At 43.3% G+C, this 19,705-nt stretch overlaps 2 protein-coding genes across 2 annotated transcripts; both read left to right on the top strand.

Annotated features, from left to right (window-relative positions):
* keap1b (kelch-like ECH-associated protein 1b) lies at positions 1 to 12,864 on the top strand. The gene is made up of 7 exons (XM_027013350.2): positions 1 to 193; positions 2,223 to 3,625; positions 5,286 to 5,531; positions 6,742 to 7,418; positions 8,522 to 8,727; positions 9,884 to 10,060; positions 10,868 to 12,864. The coding sequence occupies exons 2-7, from the start codon at positions 3,314 to 3,316 to the stop codon at positions 11,020 to 11,022; spliced, it is 1,773 nt and encodes a 590-aa protein (XP_026869151.2). The 5' UTR covers positions 1 to 193; positions 2,223 to 3,313; the 3' UTR covers positions 11,023 to 12,864.
* Positions 12,865 to 13,744: 880 nt separating this feature from the next.
* si:zfos-323e3.4 (volume-regulated anion channel subunit LRRC8E) lies at positions 13,745 to 19,004 on the top strand. Its single transcript, XM_027013339.2, has 3 exons — positions 13,745 to 13,861; positions 14,936 to 15,084; positions 16,109 to 19,004. Exons 2-3 carry the CDS (start codon positions 14,944 to 14,946, stop codon positions 18,401 to 18,403), a joined length of 2,436 nt encoding a protein of 811 aa, XP_026869140.2. The 5' UTR covers positions 13,745 to 13,861; positions 14,936 to 14,943; the 3' UTR covers positions 18,404 to 19,004.
* The last annotated feature ends 701 nt before the right edge of the window (positions 19,005 to 19,705 follow it).

The raw sequence follows: 19,705 nt of genomic DNA, 5'->3' as shown, positions 1-19,705 counted from the left end.
TCTTACCCGGGGACGGATGTGCGCGCTTTGAGGTGAGCGGTGTCGTCTTAGATGCTGCTCTTATTTTGCCACCCAGGCGAGGTTTGCACAATGCTTAGTCATGGTGACTTACCCATTTCCCTCGCTCTCATGTAGAGTTTAGTCAGCGCTGGAAGGATTCGTCGGTGCCGAACAGTAGCTATAGCTATAACACGTAAGTACAATATCCTAAAAATTACGAAATTGTTACGGAGTAGCCGTTGGTGTCAATTTAGCGAACAGTTTAGTGTGTTTTCTTTGTTTTCCACCATGTCTTTTACCGGGTCTTTGGTAAGATCTGCTTCAGTTTCTTTTTTACTTCGACTACTAAGAGTACGGAGTTTGTAAGACTCCTGGCGTTATATAGGTTGTGTTTTCGTGCAGTCTTTCAGTCTTTCTGGAGGAGCCTAGCTAGCTATTTCATCGACACGTAAATTGCAGGATGGCTGAATAAGGAATCAGCTTCAACAGTTTGCGCGCGTCGCATAAAACAATAAAAGAAGTAGTGGCTAGCTAATGCTAACAGCACAATTTACGGTGAAATCGCAATGGTATCTCCTCGAGTAACTAGCTAGCCAGTCATCACGTTTAAGGTGCCCCTTTTGTCGCTGTGTCAAATGACAGCCCTGGTGCAGGACGACCACTTTCTTCTGCACTGTTTGCATAAGTATTGTCTGCACTTCTAGGTCAGGTTTTCGTGCGGAGTGCTAACAAACACAGGTAAAGTTAACAGTTCGATGAGTCACTGCTGAAGGCGCTTTGCCAAAAAACATATCTATAGCTGTCTATCTACATTCTTTTTTTTTAAATGTGACATGTGCTGACTGTGTCGTGTCAATCGAAACTAGTCGGTGTTATCTTAGTTACATATCTAAAAAAAAAGGTCTTATCTAGTCTAAGGGACAGTGTAACGACTAAAGTTTCTTTACATTTATGACACGTCTTCCCCTGAACAGCCTGGGGAGGCTGTCGTCCCGTCCCCCCACCCCCATCACATACTCATTGCTTCCAGCAACTTGGAAAGAAGTCAGCGATCAGAACTAGACTGTGCAACGAGGAGGGTGTGCTGTTGTTTTCTGTTACATGGTGACATTTCCCACAAGAGAGGTTTTGTAGAAGTCTCATGTGCGAAAGCCTTATCCATATTGAACACAGCAAAAACCAATGACAGGAAAAATGGGATTTACTGATTTTCTAATCTAAACAGCCTCTTGTGACATTACTGTTATTGGCTAGCTAGTGTACCTCAGCCAAGGGATTTCAACCCTGTCAGTTGTTTAATGTATAAATGTATAGTTATTTTTTGTGACTTTTAGTTCACATTTATCATTAGTTAAGATTAAAGCGGTTGAGACCAGTGTCCAAGAGGAAGTTAAAGAGTGATGAAGATCCGAAGCACGCTCCCTTGTTTGTGTGGGCTGCTTAATTTGTTTCCTGTCTCAGTAGTTTTGTGCATTCTGACCTACTTTGCCATGGAAGTAAACTAATCCCAATAAAAATTGCTTTGCACCAGTTATGAATAGTCTTGCACTAAATGTGCTCTTTCTCTTGCTACTTTAGATTGTGTAACTACACAATCAAAAGTAGTAGGAACCTGTCCAAAATTTGTAGTTTACAGGATCTGTTAGTGTTGTCTGACCTCTGTGTGGAATGCGACCTCTCCATGTACATGTATCGTCTCTGAGGATGTGTGATATGCTCTTGGAGTATACTGCTTTTCTCCTGGTGCCAGAAAGGTCACGTGACACAAGGAAAACATCTCCGTCAGGATGACAAAGTGCAACTAGGAACTAATTTAAGTTACCCCGTCTTTCTCGGCATGTGTCTCACTCGACTTAAATAACGTCCTCAACTCCGTTTCACTCTCACTGTGCTCTTTCTTGGCAGCTGCTCGGAATAACACAAAGCCTGCAGGCGTGTGGCATGCTTGTTACTAAGGGATCATGATATTATCTTAAGGCTTATTTACTCTGTAACTAGACTATTCCTATACAGTGTAACACTTCTGTCAGAGTGTGTGTATTTGAGTTTAACAGGTTTTTGTTATTGCTAAAGTTGTCAGATTAAGTCTCTGTTTTTGTAGGAGGTTGGTAGTCTGTTATCTAAATTTGTACTTGTTCATGTGGGAACAAAGTGTACGCTATGTCAGCCTGTTGATCCCTGTCATAAATCTGTCTTGTTCTGTTTCTTTCTTTTTCTCCTAGGTCTTTTCAGTAACTAGTGGATGAAAACAGATTCTTGGAACAGACTTTTCTAAGTCCTGGAGTGGTCAGCTGTGTAAAGCGTTTTTGTTTGTTTTTTTTTCCTGGAAGAGGATGTCAGCTCAGACTATATAACCTCTAGCACCTCTTTCCCAATGTGAAACTGTAGCCATTCAGTCTTAAAAAAAAAGTAAAATTTGCTACTACAGGGCAAAATGTCCTTTTAACAAGTTTATTTTTACCTCTATTTAAAAAAGGGTTATCGGAAGAACATTACACATGAGATTCTGCTGTCTTATTTACCAAAACTCTACTCTTTTTCTCTCTTGTCTCATAGCCTCTGATTTCAATTTTTTAATAAGGCAGCATCTTTGTTTTGGGACTAGCCACAGTCCAGGGCAAAGGACTCACCATGTTGCGATGTTAAAATTGCTACTGTGGCAAGTTCACCACCTTTCAACTGCTTTTGCCAATACTGTTCCTCATATCCCAGACGTTTCTAGTATTGCCACCACACAAATGTGTGTTCAGCAGCCAAACTCTGATTCCATCCTTATGAATCCAGGTCAGCTGAGGCCATAGCACTCTGTTCAGGTTTCTTGGCGGTTAATATGGCTCACGCGTAACAAGAGGATCTTTATGTTTCGAAGAAGGATGTTAACAGATCACTCAGGTTAGCTAATAAAGACTTAACTTGTGCTTCTCTGGGATCACAAATGGATTATAACTCTCATGTTGGCAATAGAGGTGATTTGTGGACTAAAGTTTGCACCAGGTAGAGTGTGCAGCAAACAGTAACATCAAAAAAAAGTGGCGGATTGAACAATCGGTAATAAGGAGGAGAAGCCCATCTCTTATATTCCTGCACCTCAAAAGCTCTACAGAAAGGGGTACTAAACCACCTGTTCACCTTTCACAGAAAGAAAGTAACTTTGCCAGGGCTTTGGGGGGGGGGGTGTGGCCAAAGAAACAAAAGTAGATAAAAGAAAAAATATCCCGCCCGCCCCCCCTTGGTTCCTCCGTACACAGTTTCCTGCACGCCCTTTGCACTGGCGAGTGAGGATGCAGGCGCCGGGCAGTGGCCGCCGGTGAAGATGTATGAGGCGTCGGGGATGACGGAGTGCAAGGCGGAGGTGACGCCGTCTACGCACAACGGCCACCGCGTCTTCAGCTACACGCTGAAGAGCCACACGGCGGCCGCCTTTAGCATTATGAACGAGCTACGCCTGGAGCGGCAGCTCTGTGATGTAACGCTGCGTGTCAAGTACAATGACCTGGAGGCCGTTGACTTCGTGGCACACAAGGTGGTGTTGGCGTCCTCCTCGCCTGTCTTCCGTGCCATGTTCACCAACGGCCTGAAGGAATGCGGCATGGAGGTTGTGCCCATCGAGGGCATCCACCCGCGGGTGAGTAGGGTGACCCCTGTTGAGTGGAGCGACTCTTAATTCTCAGTTTACTGTTGTTCGTTTTACTAGAGATATTGGGTGGAAAGGAGATAAACCCTTGCTATTCTGTACGGTAGACCATGAAGTAGGGTATCACAATATGCAGTTTATTAACTCTTATTGAAGTTATTCTCTTCCAAATTACTTTTATTTCTTTATTTTAAATTTTGTGCTACAGGCTTCCTGGCTCAGTCTCCGGTGTTCAGTCGGCTGGGGTGTTCTGTGGGTGTTTGGATGAATCACAGTGTTCACAAGTTCTAACAAAATGATTTTAGTCAGAATAATGCAGGCTAGTCTGTAACCATGTTGCATCAAGGGTTTTACTACTGTGTTCTTAAAATACCGCAGAATGTATTGGGATCGTAATGTATAGCAATATATTTGCAATGTGACAATATGCTGCAAATTGTTACTTTTTAAAGTATTGTGTTAGTGGTGAAATAGTAGAATGACTTCATTTTGTTTATTTGAGAAACAGTAGAATAACTTCACCCCTTTTTTTCTGAGCTGGGTTGACATGGCTTTAGTTTAGCTGGACCAATGGGTAGGTTTTGTTTTTGCCTTGTTTAATAAAACGCATCGTCAGTATCTATATAGCTGGGCCCATATAAAACTAATGGAACAGTTTTCTGAACACTGATAAGGCCCAGTTCTGAACAAAATGATTAAGTGTCTAGGATCAAATGTTACCTACACCCAGTAATTGGGTTGTGATCCTGGCAGGTGCTAGTGAACACAATGCAATCTCTTGGCACACATTTTCTGTTTGCTAGATTGAGTGAACTCTTAAAATCGATTTATCCTCTTGCATAGCATGACTGGGACGACACCAGGACAAATGGTCATCTGGGTCCACTAGACATGCTTGTCTACTGTACACACTCAGTCACCACACTGGGGTGTGTAATGAGTGCCTAAGACCTGGAAGATTAGATTTGGTCAGGCTTGCATAGGGGATGATGGATGAATCAGTGTTGTGCTGTTAACCACGTACGTTGACCGACATAATCCCCGGGAGGTGTCGGGCCAGGTCATAGCTGTTTTCACATCTTTTTTTTTTTTTTGTTATTATGGTCCTGGCAGGTTTTCTTTTCCCACAATGTTTCTGCATATCTACACCTCTTCAGATTACTGTGAAATAATGCTGTAATTCCTTTGGCAGGGTCTGTTCTATGCTCACATTAAAGTTTAACAGGAGTATAATGGAGCTAAATACTTTTCCTTTATGCTCCAAGCCAACCCCCCACAATCATCCCTTATTGGTGTCATCTTGTATCATTAGCAGTGGTGCTGTCTTAAAGAAGAAAAGAGAAAGACCTGAATAATTTTATTTTAATTGAATTTGAACTTCTGTTTTATACAGGCAATAGTGACAATTTCTCATGGTACACATGATTCTCAGTTTCTCATTTCATTCACAGGATCTCAAAGTTTTCCAAAATTTGAGCCACAGTCCTTCATCTTTTATTACAGAGGTCTTTGTGTTTTATTGGTTTGCTTTATTATGAAGCCAGAAGACTGCAGCTCCCAGTTAACTCCTTATTCACACTTATTCATAGGTTTTTTGGCTCTTTTGTTAAAACGCCTCTCTCCTGACCTCCTGACCCCTCTTCTCGAGCAGGTAATGGAGCGCCTGATAGAATTTGCGTACACGGCGAGCATCTCCGTGGGTGAGAAGTGCGTGATCCACGTGATGAATGGTGCAGTGATGTACCAGATTGACAGCGTGGTGAAGGCCTGCTGTGACTTCCTGGTTCAGCAGCTAGACCCAAGCAACGCCATCGGCATCACCAACTTTGCTGAGCAGATCGGCTGCACAGAGCTGCATCAGAAGGCCCGCGAGTACATCTACATGAATTTCAGCCAGGTGAGGTCCATCCGCCCATGGCAAGACGGGCATGGCTGTAGGGATGGGTGATATAATAATATGCTATCACTATCGTGATGATTTGCATCGTGATACGCGATACTATGGCGTATCGTTGGTGGCGCTGCTGTTTTGTGTGTTCCAGTTTGCACACCCAAGCAAAACTAAATGTCATGGTACATTTCATGACTTGGCTTCAAATATTGCTAATATTTTTACTATCTTGCCTACCCTTATGCAGCAATATGGCCATAAGAACCAAACATGGGCACATGAGGGATGCATATACCATATGCAACTTGACAGTTGGTTTCAAGGGTGTTTACTGGACTGTGTCATTCTTTAAAACCAGGATTAAGGATGCACATAGAGAATTTTTGAATGCTGGGCCATTTTAAGGTGGACCGAGCCAATTTTCCCTTTTAAAAAAACCTAGGCAGTTTCAGAAAGGTTATTTATTTTAAAAGAAACCTACATACTCCTTGACATGACTCTGCATGAACTGGAGGTGCAGCATTAGGGAATATCTCTGCAAAAAGTGAGTCATTCCACGTGAATGTTTTTTGTACCTGAAAAGTTAAGGTGTGTCTCAGTACAGAAGGAACTCACCATGACAACATTCAGAAAGACAGCAGACACACTCACAGTACCAATTATGGCTAATATGAAATTATATAAAACCAGTGACTACTTTGAGACAAAAGGATGGAGTATTCCAAAAGGGCATCGTGTTTATTGATGGTCATGCATGATTGCAGTTTCCCACATTTATAATGCTTTGTTTCTCAAAGGTTGTAATTTAAGGAACTCTGCTATTTACTGAGGAAAAATGGAGGCTTTTATTTTCTCAGCCTAAAACTTCACATATCTCATTCACGTGAAAGACCCCGTAGATCTGGCAAATGTCGAATTCCTGTGCCTGTCTGCAAATGAAAAATAACTCTGTCATATCTGCATGTCTGGAAGCCTACAGACTGGTTCTTCTGGCTCATTACATAATTTTTAATTTTTAAATTTTTTTATAATTAGAATTTGCTAGAGATTTTTGGGGTCATTTAGAATAATTTAAATAATTAAACTATGTTTGGAGCACTCGGAATTGTCACGGTGTATGAAAAGTAATACAAATTAGACAGGTCAGCTCACATCTTCATTCCCAGCTGTCCTGGCCCATCCCTCTTTCTCTGCCCTTCCCCCTCCACTCCATCAGGTGGCGACGCAAGAAGAGTTCTTCAACCTGTCACACTGCCAGCTGGTGACTCTGATCAGCCGTGACGAGCTGAACGTGCGCTGTGAGTCGGAGGTGTTTCATGCCTGCGTGGCGTGGGTGCAGTACGACCGCGAGAACCGCCGGCCGTACGTGCAGGCGCTCCTGCAGGCCGTGCGCTGCCACTCGCTCACGCCCAACTTCCTGCAGCGGCAGCTTGAGCACTTCGAATGGGACGCAAAGAGCAAGGACTACCTGGCGCAAATCTTTCAGGACCTTACGCTGCACAAGCCCACCAAGGCTGTGTCGTGCCGCACACCCAAGGTGCCGCGCCTCATCTACACGGCCGGCGGCTACTTCCGGCAGTCGCTCTGCTACCTGGAGGCGTTCAGCCCATGCACAGGCACCTGGCTGCGCCTGGCAGACCTGAAGGTGCCCCGCAGTGGCCTGGCAGCCTGCGTGATCAGCGGCCTCTTCTACGCCGTCGGCGGCCGCAACAATGCCCCTGACGGCAACATGGATTCCAGCGCGCTGGACTGCTACAACCCCATGAACAACTGCTGGCGCCTCTGCGCGCCCATGAGTGTTCCCCGCAACCGCATTGGCATTGGTGTCATTGACGGGATGATCTATGCTGTGGGGGGGTCCCATGGCTGCGTCCACCATAACAGTGTAGAGAGGTAAGGAGACCCGGTGGGCAGTGTTTCAGTGTCCTCTCTCCAGACCTTGCTGATACGGATACAAAGCTAGCAAAACTTCGATTTTTCCCCTTTCTTTCGTTAAAATTCAGTTCAAATTCCTTTCAAGTCAGTTGAATAACTATTGTTGTTTAATAGTCTTATATGTGACAAGTCAGTCAGTTAAAATGTTTTTATACGAATGGTACTTTTGGAATTAGGTCTGTGTTCGTGTGTGCCTGGTGTGTGAAAGAGCAGGTGTGAAGCAGCTGCTAATCTGATAAGATCAACAGAAAAACATCGCCAGGTTTTTTGTGTGTTTCCTTATGACATTTTCACATGCTTCGTTCGTGTTATCTTTATAGTATTCAGTGCATCTCCACAGATGAGGAAGTGTTGAGCTCACCACTCTTTGCCATCAGTTAAAGAAAATTCCAGTGTTTTTCCCAAATGAATATTTTTTTCAAATTGCACAGTTTTAAAAATAGCTTTCGTTTTTAAAAAGTCATACTTCTGAAATGTAAATGAAGTGGCATAAAATGTACCAGCAGAATTATTTTTGTAACATTGTTGGGTTATTGAGAATTGAAGCCAGACACCACCAGACACCCCACCCCCAGCCCTTGGCCATTTAAAAAAAGCAAAACACCCCATCACTTCCACACACTATTCATAGTAAACTTCCTAATACCTCTTGTCTGGAAGCTTACTTGCTGCTCTGTGGTATCTAACATTTCCTCATTTTTGTAACAGTAATCTGAAAGCATCTAAAAGCTAATAGTCCTAATAGCTCTGTGTATCAGGGTAGCCCAACACACAGATCCTTCTAATTGCCAGTGAATTAAGGAGTACAGCAGCTTAGAGGATTTTAGTTGTGATGTGCTAATGAAGAGAACATTTCACTGTTGAAAATATTTAATATGAGCATACTAGCTCAACAGGAAGAACCATCTGTCTCTGGACCAAAACATTTTCATATGGCTGTTCCGTACTGTTCAAAAGCTCCATTTTGGCTTTGATAGGGTCACCAAATGGCTCAATAATGGCTTTAAATTCTTTGACTTGGTCTCTCCATCAAGGAAAACATTGAATGCATGTGTGTGTAGGTATGATCCAGAAAATGACTCATGGCAGCTGGTGGCCCCTATGCAGACACGGCGTATCGGGGTAGGCGTGGCAGTCATCAACCGCCTCCTATACGCTGTGGGTGGCTTTGACGGCACTCACCGGCTGAGCTCGGTGGAGTGTTACAACCCTGAGAAAGACGAGTGGAGGAGCACAGCATCCATGAACACTGTCCGCAGCGGAGCTGGTGAGAGACCGCGCAATGGCGAGATGGGCACATTAGCATGGAAGAGAGACTGGACTAGCAGAAGCCGGAAGAGTTAACAGAGACTCTAAAAACTAGGAGAGAGACTGTCAGACTAACATGGCTGGGAAAAGGACTGTTTGACTAGAAAAGACTGAGAGAGACTGTCTGGATAAAAGAAACTGGGTGAGAAGAGGAATGGACTGGGTTACAAGAAACACAGAATTGTTGAGACAGGTTAGCATGGACTGTGTTACTGAGAGAAACTGGCAAGTTGGCAAAGACCATTAGTTGTAGGCTGGTTGAGGCTGGGTGAGATGTTGAGGGGGGAGAGAGGGAGTGGGAAAGAGAATAAGAGAGTCAGTTTGGCAGAGAATGAGAGAGGACTGGATTACTAGAAGTGACTTGGAAACAGGAATGAACAAATATGGGTATCGCTGGACTTTTAAAATGGTCATATTGTTGTGGACATGCAACGTTGATCCTGCTGACATGATCAGTTTCCTTAGAAACAAATCCATTTCTAATTAGGTTTATTGTTCTACTGGGCACACAATGTACATATAGGAAGTGTGTCCTATGAATACCATTTCAAAGTCCAGTAAACTATATTTATTTCTCGCCTTCGGAAGTAAAATGGGAGGTCCTAATGTTGGGGGAAGCTTACATAAGCTTTTCAGGAAAACTCAAAAGTAATCAGCGCTAGGCTTGTAGTTGCAGTGAAGTTCATTTTTCACCAGCCCAGGAGGTAGCTGTTTTCTTTAAGTCTATAGCAGAAGGGTGAAACCGTACAGTGCTATGGCTGGGTGTTGGGAAACAGCCGCTTCCTAGGAGTCACACCTACTTTTCAGAGAGCAACCAACAAGCTCTTGGTTCTCGCTTTTTTTGACTGTATACAACAAGCATGAGGTTTCTTTTTTAATATACAATTTAGTTTCTAGAATCAATAAGATTTTCTGCTCTGTCTTGGTTCAACTGCAAACATATTTTCCCAACACACCAACATAAACGAAATAAATCTTTGTATGTTGGAGCAGAAAAGGAATCTAATTCATCCACTCCTGTTCTCTCCTTCCCTGGTGAAATAAAAAATGTATTGTGTGTTGTGTGAACCTACCATAACGTGAAAAAGGTCATTCACAATAGGTGTGTCCCTCAGGTGTGTGTGCACTCGGGAACCACATATATGTCATGGGCGGCTACGACGGCACCAACCAGCTGAACACGGTGGAATGCTACGATGTGGAGACGGACAGTTGGGCCTTCGTCTCTGCCATGAGGCACCGCCGCAGTGCCCTGGGCGTCACCACCCACCATGGCCGCATCTACGCTTTGGGTACGGTCCTTCCGCACCTGCGCCATCAGCTGGGGTTGGGGGAGGTTGTGGAGGAGGTCTCCCACCAGGATGACTACCAGGGATGAGTACCAGCCACAGTCCTGACACACCTAGTTCTAATACTGACACACTCCTGAAGAACTCAGTTAGCTGGATCAGGTGTGGCGTTCAGGGGTGGAACTCTACTCCACCTGGTGGAGGTGCCACAGGGTCAGAGTTGATGGTCATGTAGAGTAGGCAGATGGCGTCCTAACAGGCCTCACCCAGTGTTGGACAAATACTTTGTTTCTAAAAGGAATCACTGTAGTGTAGCCTTTCTTCATGAAAATTAGTGAAACTAAATACAACATATTTGAACAAAAACGTAATTAACTGTACTCCCTCCAGTGGCTGGGAAACAGCTCCTCCAAAAATAACTAATAGTGCATTGGATATTAATGAGCATGGGGTTTTTGCATGAAGGAAAACCACTGCCTGTAGGAAAAATTGCATGTATGAAGAAAAACATTTCCTTGTAATATTATTTGGGTGAGAGGATTTGGCCAGATGAGCTAGTTGGCCTGGACGTGGCTGGACCTTGTGCTTACAGATGAATAATGTTGTATAGTGCCTAGTTTCAGAATAGCAGTCACACTCTGTTGTCCTGCATGTGGCCAGCTGTGCAGTACTGTCGACTAGCCAGTCCTTACTTGGTGAGCTGAAGATTTGGGTTTAAAATAACTGCTGTTTTCTCTTCTTCCGCCCATCTTCTCTCCCTCTTTTCTATTGCTGGTCCACTTATTTTCCTTTCTTCTTCATTTTATTCAGGCGGATACGATGGAAACACCTTTTTGGACAGTGTGGAGTGCTACGACACTGAAACAGACACCTGGAACGAGGTCACGAAGATGACCTCTGGCCGGAGCGGGGTTGGGGTGGCGGTCACCATGGAGCCGTGCCAAAAGGACTGTCAGAAACTCTAGAGGCTCCCCCCTCCTTCCCTCATCTGTGTCTCCCTTCATCTATCCCACCATTGTTATCCTCCTTCTCCAGCCGGGCTTATGATTGCACACAAAGCTCTGGTGCTGTCCATTCAAAATTAACCAGCCCTGTAAAAGTCTGCGAGAAAAGCCGACTACTTAACACCACTGGGCCATGGGCTACAGGGTTCAAATGAAGTTCAGAAGAAACTTTATATACATTGCTAGAGTGGCAGAAATCAGGTGTGTACTTCCTACTCCCAAGCATTTTAGTCACCATAATTGTAATGCCCTCCCAAACACAGGAATGATCCCGAGCTCTCTCACACCAGACAGCATTTCTAAGACAGGTGAAATTGTTGGGTTTAGATGGTTTTATGTTTTTAGAAGATGACTGCATGCAGTGGGGTCACTAAAATGAGTTAGCCAGTGTCCCCTATTGTATTACTGACCAGCCTTGTACATCTAACCCGCAACTGTGGTGGCCGTGGTTGAAATGGGAACCTCTCGAAGCAGCAGTGAGTTTGAGCGCCTTATTACCACAGAGGGTTTTTGTTGTCATTTTTGGTGGGTTTTTTTCCCTTGAAAATGTCGAAGTGCCATTATCTTGCCTCACCACAGCAGTATCCCATCCTCTGTGCCACTCTCTTGGGCATGAAGTCTGGGCTGAAGGGTCATGGGGCACGACGGTCCCGAGAGCTGGTGTAGTAGCTTTGGGTTGGAGCTTGCTGAGTGTTTCTGAACCCCACATACAGAGACATCACACTTTGTGCATTTCTTTTGTGGTTGCACCGCTCTATGTAATTATCTAGACCTTCACAAGATGAACCAGGTAAGTTTAGAAAAGGGAAAACCATAAAGTGAAGTCCCCTAAACTTGGGTTGTGTTACTACATGTAATCTGGTTAGTAATTATTTCTAGACCAGTAGTTTGAGTATCAGCTCTATTTCTATTTTGGCACACCTGCTTTAAACTCATGAAAGCCTGTATAATTATACAGTGAATTGGGGCACATTAAAACTGTTCAGTGGAGGGGAAACTCAGTTCTGGAACTTGAGTCTTCAGTATCCCTTCATATTATGGTATTTTCTTTGCTACTATCACACCTGACTTCATGAGTTTTTAATGTGTGTATTGGTAAAGACAATCCAGGGGCCAGCACTGGACAAACAAAAGCTGAGCTAGACCACAGAAGTGTAGCCAAGAGAGGGCCTCGGTTAGAAGTGTTTAAGCAACCAAAACCTGGGAACACCTGAGAAAAGTAGGAAAATGTCTGCTTTTGGATGAGCTCGTAAAGGAGAAGAAGCCCAGACTCCTGATGGTTATTGCAAAGGAACTGTCACTTGGTCCTGTTTGGGTCAAGCGCGTGAGTCGATGCTGAACACGGCATTACCTGAAAATATTCAAAGAATTCTCCAATTTTATTTTTTTTCCTACACGAGGCCAACATCACTCTGAGACGCTTTTCCGTGACAAATTTCAAAAAACCTGAATTAACAGATGTATTTGTAACAGCATTTTAAGCTACAATTTTTCCAAGACTTTTTGTACACTGATGCATACTCCCTGGAATCTTGTACAGTCTTTTTAATTTATTATTCTGGACTGATGATCCCTGTGTGCTTGGATCCTGAGTTCTGTTCTGGAAGAAGCTGGACTCGTCTCTGGCTTGCTGGGCATGGCGACTGATCTTTTTCTAAATCTGGCTTTGTGTTTGAAAAGGAAATAATTTCCTTTAACAATTTCTAATTAACAATGAGAGATTATTTAAAGACTGCTTTGTAAATTTTACAGCAATGATTACATTGTACAACATTGTATATTAAATGCTTAGGTTTATTGTAATACATGTGTCCATGATGTTTATGGGGTAGGTAAGGGGTAGATCAAAGTTTGTTTACATAAATTAAGTTTATGTATTTATTGTTGTTAGTTTTTATATTTTTAACGTGAGAACTTTCTTAATCTCTCATGAACTGACATCTGGTTTTCTTTTTAAATCTCTACAAACTTGAGGGCAAACAACTAGACCTTTGCAGATTTGTGCAGGTTACTGACTATTGGTTCCTGCGTTTAACACTGACTGAACACAGCAACAACCCCTTCTATCGGCTTTATTGTCGAGTGTCTGGGTCACCAATTAAAATCAAGTAATATATCTTTTATACGGCGTCCACCTGGGTAGAAAGTTGATCATGCAGTTATTTTCTTCAGTTAGGAGGGGGCGCCAATGGATCACTTTTGCGCTATTAACCTTTCCGACTGGCTCAAGTAGCTTGCTGAAGACTCGTGGTGTAGCTAATGATTGAACAGCTGGCGAAGAATTTTACATGGGTTTTCAGGAATTTATACAACTATTTTTAATGTAGTATTTCTGTTTGCTACGTTACACGTAGCTGTTTAATAAGCGGCAATCGATAATGACTGCTAGACTTTCTGTGCAGGTAGAGATGCACCAAGAGCTGATCTCCGCCTGTGTACTACGTGAAATCGCTCGGTCGCAAGCCAAATTCCTATTTTATAGTAGCGAGTCAACAAAACGAATGAACAGCTTTTAGCGACTGATAAATGTATGTACTGACTCATTCTTTCACTTCAGCTAAAATCTGAATAAACCGGTGGGGGGGGGGGGGGGTGCAACTTCCCGTCAGTCTCAGTGAGTTGCGTAAAGTTTTGAGCTATTGTATTATTACTGTATTTGAACAGCGCCATCGATAGTGTCCAAGACTCGGCCTACAAAAATGGAGCCGTACTAGCTGATGAGATAATGTTATAGGACAGACAAGGACACGGCTCGGATGGTGCACCCCTTCACTCTTATGAGGGACGCTGGGAAGCGCAGGTAAGTTATTAACCTAGAGGTTTGTTTCGGTCAGTAATCCTAGAGAGGATCTTTTTTTAAAATCTGCAGCTTGTTTCTAAAACCAGAATAAATGCTACATTAACCGCTATATTGAAAGACCACCCAGACACATCTACGCTAAACTGTTAATTGCAATGTTTGAGGCAACGGCGGGACTTTTTCTCCGTCAGCCTGTGAGTGTGGGTGTATTAGACTGAATATGAAAACTGCCGAAAAGAGCCATAGAAAATCAGGTTCTCCGGAAAAATGTTAACTCTCTTAACCATTTCGGGGACCATCATACTGTAATTGCTCTAATAACTTAGCCGCAACTGTTCACTGCTCTGGCGGGCTTTTCCAGTGATTTATGTTGCCGTGATGCTTTTTAAGATGGAGACATGAAAATCTCTCAGAATACGTTTCCAAAATTTCTTGTGTGCAGACTTGGTTTAAATGACCTTCCTTCTGGGTTTTGCCATACTTGTCTTTCACTAACTTTCATTATGTTAACTGTTACAGTCGTAATAAAATCTCAAGATAATAGTTGATTCCCGTTAGCAAATCAGGGCAAGTCAATGATGGAAAAAATGAACTAAAGCCATTCTATTTGTAGCCATTTTATTCATCTCTATCTCACTGTCCTAGTTTCTTTCTTTGATATATTTTAATCATTGATCTTACTTACACCCTACATGTTTTTTGTACGTACCTGAATATTAGTGCAGAAAAGCACTTGGTTTTGAAAGGCAGAAATCCCAAAAGTGATTATTGAATGCACCAGAACAGAAGCTGCACAATCAAAATGTTTGCCATTAGGGAGTTGCGCCCTTGGGAGATAAGTGTTCACAACTGTATAGAGTTCTGTCTTATTTAACTGACCTGGCAAGTGGATTAATCCCTTTTAGGTTAACTACCCAAATCTTAGAGTAGAATTTATTGGATTTGCGCATCACCCGAACACAAGTTTGAGCCAGTATTTCATAGTCAGAAGACTTGTACATGTACTTCTTCAGAAACATATCTATTCCGGTTTTATTTGATATGCTGTATTAATTACCTCTCTGATACTGACAGGTTTCAGGATGATTCCAGTTAATGAGTTCCGGAACATTGCTACTGAACAGAACCCCCGCTTCCGGGTTCTAAAGCCTTGGTGGGATGTGTTCTCTGAATACCTGTGCATAGCTATGCTAATGATTGGAGTCTTTGGGTGCACTGTGCAGGTACAATGCTTTTCACCATCAAACATCCTCCTGAATGATGCCTGTGGTTTTTAATACTGATAAGGGAGAGGCATGTGGCCAGTGCTTTGTGTATTCATTTAAAAGGATAGATTAGTTTCCAGCCAACCTTCCAGCTTTTCTTTGTACAGTATATTAATATTCACTTCCCTGCTCTGTTGTGCCTTTTCTTATCAACAATGTGAAAGTCATTTGTTTCAGATCTAATCATACAACTTTAAAATAAATGGAGAATGATGGTTTTCATGAAATTTGTTAGTGTTGTTAGCATTAGCATTTTAATGTTATTACACTCTAAGTATCACTGTACATTTTTTGCATTTTATAAGGTTTTATTATACTTATTATACACTATTATATACTTACTATTATGTTAAATTAACTAAATGCAGCCAAAACAGTTATGTATACAGTGTTTGAGTAAACCTTTTCACTTTCCTAATGGTTTTTATTATCATTTTCCTAATGTTTAGTGTGCTAGTTGTCAAACCAATGATGTAAACAGGCTAAACAGATATGAACAAGTTACTTACAGAAGTGGCCTGGCAGGACTCAAGGACCAGTACAGTCATGAAAGTTATTAAAAAATGGAATAGAGTGTGAGAGTGTGAAACAAAAAATGTGGCCTCTAAATGAGCTATTCATATCAGTAATACTGACCTTCCAGTGTGAGAAATGCACAACAATTTTGCCGGTTTTGCACTTTTTTGACCTAGGTTCAAACAGAATTGGATTAGTCACTTCACAGTATGTCATTCATGCTATCTTATGTCATTGTAAGCTTGCAGACACTGAAATGCTCTAGGTATGTCACTGAATAAATAACTGAAAGAGATTTCAGTTCCTACATGAGGGAATAGCTGGGTAGTGGCAAGCATTGGATCCATTCTCCCTAATCAGTATTTGTTACAGGTAATAAATTACATGATTATGATAATCAAAAGTCTTATATGTAAATTAAGACTCTGACAAATGAGGATACTTTCACCTCAACTCTCTTCATTAGCTCACGCAGGAAAAGATCTCCTGCCTCCCTGATCGCATCAGTGGGACGTCACATGAAGACATAGACTGCAACCACCTCCGACAACCCAGACTGAACCAGAGCCCGTGGGAGCATGCAATCACCAAGCAGATCGCCCAAAACGTTGTGGAGGTATTCGGCCGCAAGAACGACCTGGACATCCACCAGTACATCTTCATCAACAGTTTCTGCTATGAAAGGGCAGTACATTGGTATGGCAAGTTTTTTCCGTACCTAGTAGTCATACACACCATGATTTTTATGGTGGCTAGTAGCTTCTGGTTCAAGTTCCCCGGAACATCATCCAAGATTGAGCTGTTTGTAACGATCCTGGGGAAGTGCTTTGACTCTCCCTGGACCACACGGGCGATCAGCGAGCTGTCTGAGGACAGGCAAGAAGAGCAAACAGTTACATGGAGAAAAAACAATGCTCAGAGACCGTCAGCAGTGGAATGCCCGGATGGGGAGGTCAAAAGTGCCATCTTTATCCGAACAATGTCTGTGGTGTCCAACACGGGGAAGAACGCACTGGAGTCTGAGCCTGCCACATCTGTCTTGGACAAGAAGGAAGGTGAGCAGGCCAAGGCTCTATTTGAGAAGGTGAGGAAATTTCGGACACACGTAGAGGAGGCAGACCTTCTCTACATCATGTACATACTCCAGACATCGCTCAAAGTCTTAAAATTTGCCATCATTACTATTTACAGTGTTGCTCTGGTGCCAAATATTGAGATTGTTGTGACATGCATAGTCCCACCACACCTGACTGGTTTCAGTGTGTTCTGCTGCAATCATAACAAAGCACACCTTTTCTCCAAACTGGCCTACTGTTACATCTGCTTTGTTGGTGTGTATGGTCTACTGTGCATCTATTCCCTTTACTGGCTGTTCCATCGGCCTCTGAAAGTGTACTCTTTTGAGCAAGTGCGACTGGAGACAGGGATAAATGACATTCCTGATGTTAAGAATGACTTTGCATTCCTCTTGCACCTCAGCGACCAGTACGATGCTCTCTACTCCAAGCGCTTTGCTGTGTTTCTCTCCGAGGTAAGCGAGAGCCGGTTGGGTCAAGTCAACCTCAACCTTGAGTGGCCCATCAAGAAACTCCGCACACGTCTTTCCCGAAATGCCAGCAACCGTTTAGAGCTGCACTTGTTCATGTTGCCAGGGCTTCCAGACACTGTGTTTGAACTTCAGGAAGTAGAATCTTTGAAACTGGAAGTGATAAGCAATGTGACGATCCCTGCCACAGTGATCCAACTCATTGCTTTACAGGAACTTTCCCTCATTCACTGTCCTGCAAAACTTCAGCTAGCAGCCTTCACACACCTGCGGGACAACCTTAAGGTCCTCCGCATTACCTTCGAGAGCCTTGAGCAGTTACCCATGTGGATGTACACCTTGCAGAGCCTGGAGGAGCTCCACCTCAGTGGCCCACTCACCAGTGAACTTTCGCGCAGCACCATGTTGGACACCTTACGGGAGCTCAAGAACCTCCGTGTGCTGATGATACACAGCAAGCTGACCAAGATCCCTTCCAGCGTGGCAGATGTGGCCGGCCACCTGCTAAAGCTGCGTGTGCACAACAGTGGTGGCAAGCTCCAGGCCTTCAGCAGCCTGAGGAAGCTGGTGAACCTGGCCACACTGGAGCTGATGGCCTGCGAGCTGGAGCGCCTCCCAAGCGCCATGTTCAGTCTGGCCAATCTGCAGGAGCTAGACCTGAAGGAGAACAGGCTGACCACCGTGGAGGAGATCCTGAGTCTGCAGCACTGCCGACGGCTGAACACACTCAGGCTGTGGCACAACTCCATTGCCTATATGCCTGAGGACATCAGTAAGCTCCGCTCGCTTGAGACGCTAGACCTGAGCTGGAACAAGATACGGAGGCTGCCGCCGCGGCTCTGCTACTGCACCAGGCTCCGCCTCCTGGACCTGTCCCACAACCAGCTTACCTCGCTGCCACCAGAGATTGGGATCCTGCAGAGCTTGTGGCACTTTTCAGTGGCCTACAACTCCCTGGAAGTGCTACCAGATGAGCTGTTCTCCTGTAAGAGGCTGAGGACTCTGGATTTGGGGAACAACAGCATTGCCTTGCTCTCTGCAAGAGTTGGGAACTTGGCTCATCTAGTGACTCTGGAGCTAAAGGGGAACAGGCTGGAGTCTCTGCCCATGGAAATAGCAGACTGTAGCTTTTTGAAATTAACCGGGCTTATTGTGGAAGACAGCCTGCTCGACACATTACCTTCTGATGTCAAACACAGAATGAGTGAAAGGTGAACAGGAATTAGATACACATTTGACACATTAAAAGCCCACTGGACTGGGGGATGTGGATTGCCTTGAGCTGATTCTAAAACAAGCAGGAGAAATTACATTGGACTGGAACCTGAGCTGGATCTAGAACACTAGTTTGTAGTTTGAAATATGAGTCATACAACTTTGGAACTAATGTTAAAAACGTTCCTGATGCCATATTATTCATGTAGTTATTTGCTTAGGAAGAACACAAATCTAACTGCATAAACTGGGTACCTTGGGACACCTCAGGCAAATTTTGTAGCTGGACATAAACACAAGCTTTTAGCTACTCAATGGATTTCAAATGAACAGTCATCATAATTAAATGATATTCATTTTAATTGCCCCATTAAGTGCCTTAGTATTTGATACTTTTGTACCTTCATTGTGATAAAGGTTTCATTTAGATTGTATGGCTGATTTGTTTATTAATACACTTGAATAACACTCTTATTCAGTCCTGTTGTTTGTTATTTTGTACAGCCTGTTACTGAGCTGTATCTGGTGAGATTTTTTTACCTGAATCACGAGGAAGACACAAGTTGTTTTTTACATGAAGCCAGACACACCTCCCAGATGAAGGTCTGAAAATTTGCTGGCTTATGGCCTATATTTATGCATATAAATAAATATTCTATTATATAAAGTTGGGAAGATTGTAGTTATTCAGCTGATGTCACATGTCTGAAGAGCCAATAACTAAACCACCTCCATCACTTCATTGGGAAGTACATCATCAGACCCTTCCTCACATGCTGGGGTTCAGTGAGTTCAGGGGTTCAGGTCATGGAAATCACAGCTTCTGGGAGTAATGCAATTGTACACTCTTTCTAATTCCAGCCAATCAGTTAGAATTAGCACCACAACTGACAAACCACCTGTTTGTTTAGTGTCTGAAGTTAATTCATTTTGTTAGGTGGTTGGTGTCTGGATGAAAAGAGACAATATGTGAAGAAATTATTTTTGAGGATTTTAAGTTTGGTCACAAAGGATATGAACGACGGGAGGTACCAGTTATTTGCCGCTGTATTGTTCAGATGCAGACTGGCACTCATGAATAGGATACAGTGTCAACATACAAGATATCCATCCATTCTTATGATCTACAAGTTGAACTCACACTTTGTACACATCCAGAAATACTGACAAGTTCATTGTTTTAAAAAAGAGGATGACCCTTAAAGGAAGTGTAACCTAGCAATCGAGTAGTCAGAGGCTAGTAGCATAATCCGGTATGTTTATTTTGTGCTCCTGCAGTAACGTATACCAATGTTCAGTTTC

This window comes from Electrophorus electricus, chromosome 1, assembly GCF_013358815.1.
Source record: "Electrophorus electricus isolate fEleEle1 chromosome 1, fEleEle1.pri, whole genome shotgun sequence".
In the NCBI taxonomy this organism is placed as follows: Eukaryota; Metazoa; Chordata; class Actinopteri; order Gymnotiformes; family Gymnotidae; genus Electrophorus; species Electrophorus electricus.
Note: the sequence above shows the minus strand (reverse complement) of the source record. Positions and strands in the feature narration are given on the sequence as shown.

Bases quoted from the DNA above. Each gene is read 5' to 3' on its own strand.
- keap1b (XM_027013350.2), top strand. From the start codon at position 3,314: ATGTATGAGGCGTCGGGGATGACGGAGTGCAAGGCGGAGGTGACGCCG. The intron at 3,626-5,285 runs GTGAGTAGGGTG...CTTCTCGAGCAG, and splicing joins TCGAGGGCATCCACCCGCGG to GTAATGGAGCGCCTGATAGA. The intron at 7,419-8,521 runs GTAAGGAGACCC...ATGTGTGTGTAG, and splicing joins CACCATAACAGTGTAGAGAG to GTATGATCCAGAAAATGACT.
- si:zfos-323e3.4 (XM_027013339.2), top strand. From the start codon at position 14,944: ATGATTCCAGTTAATGAGTTCCGGAACATTGCTACTGAACAGAACCCC. The intron at 15,085-16,108 runs GTACAATGCTTT...TCTCTTCATTAG, and splicing joins TCTTTGGGTGCACTGTGCAG to CTCACGCAGGAAAAGATCTC.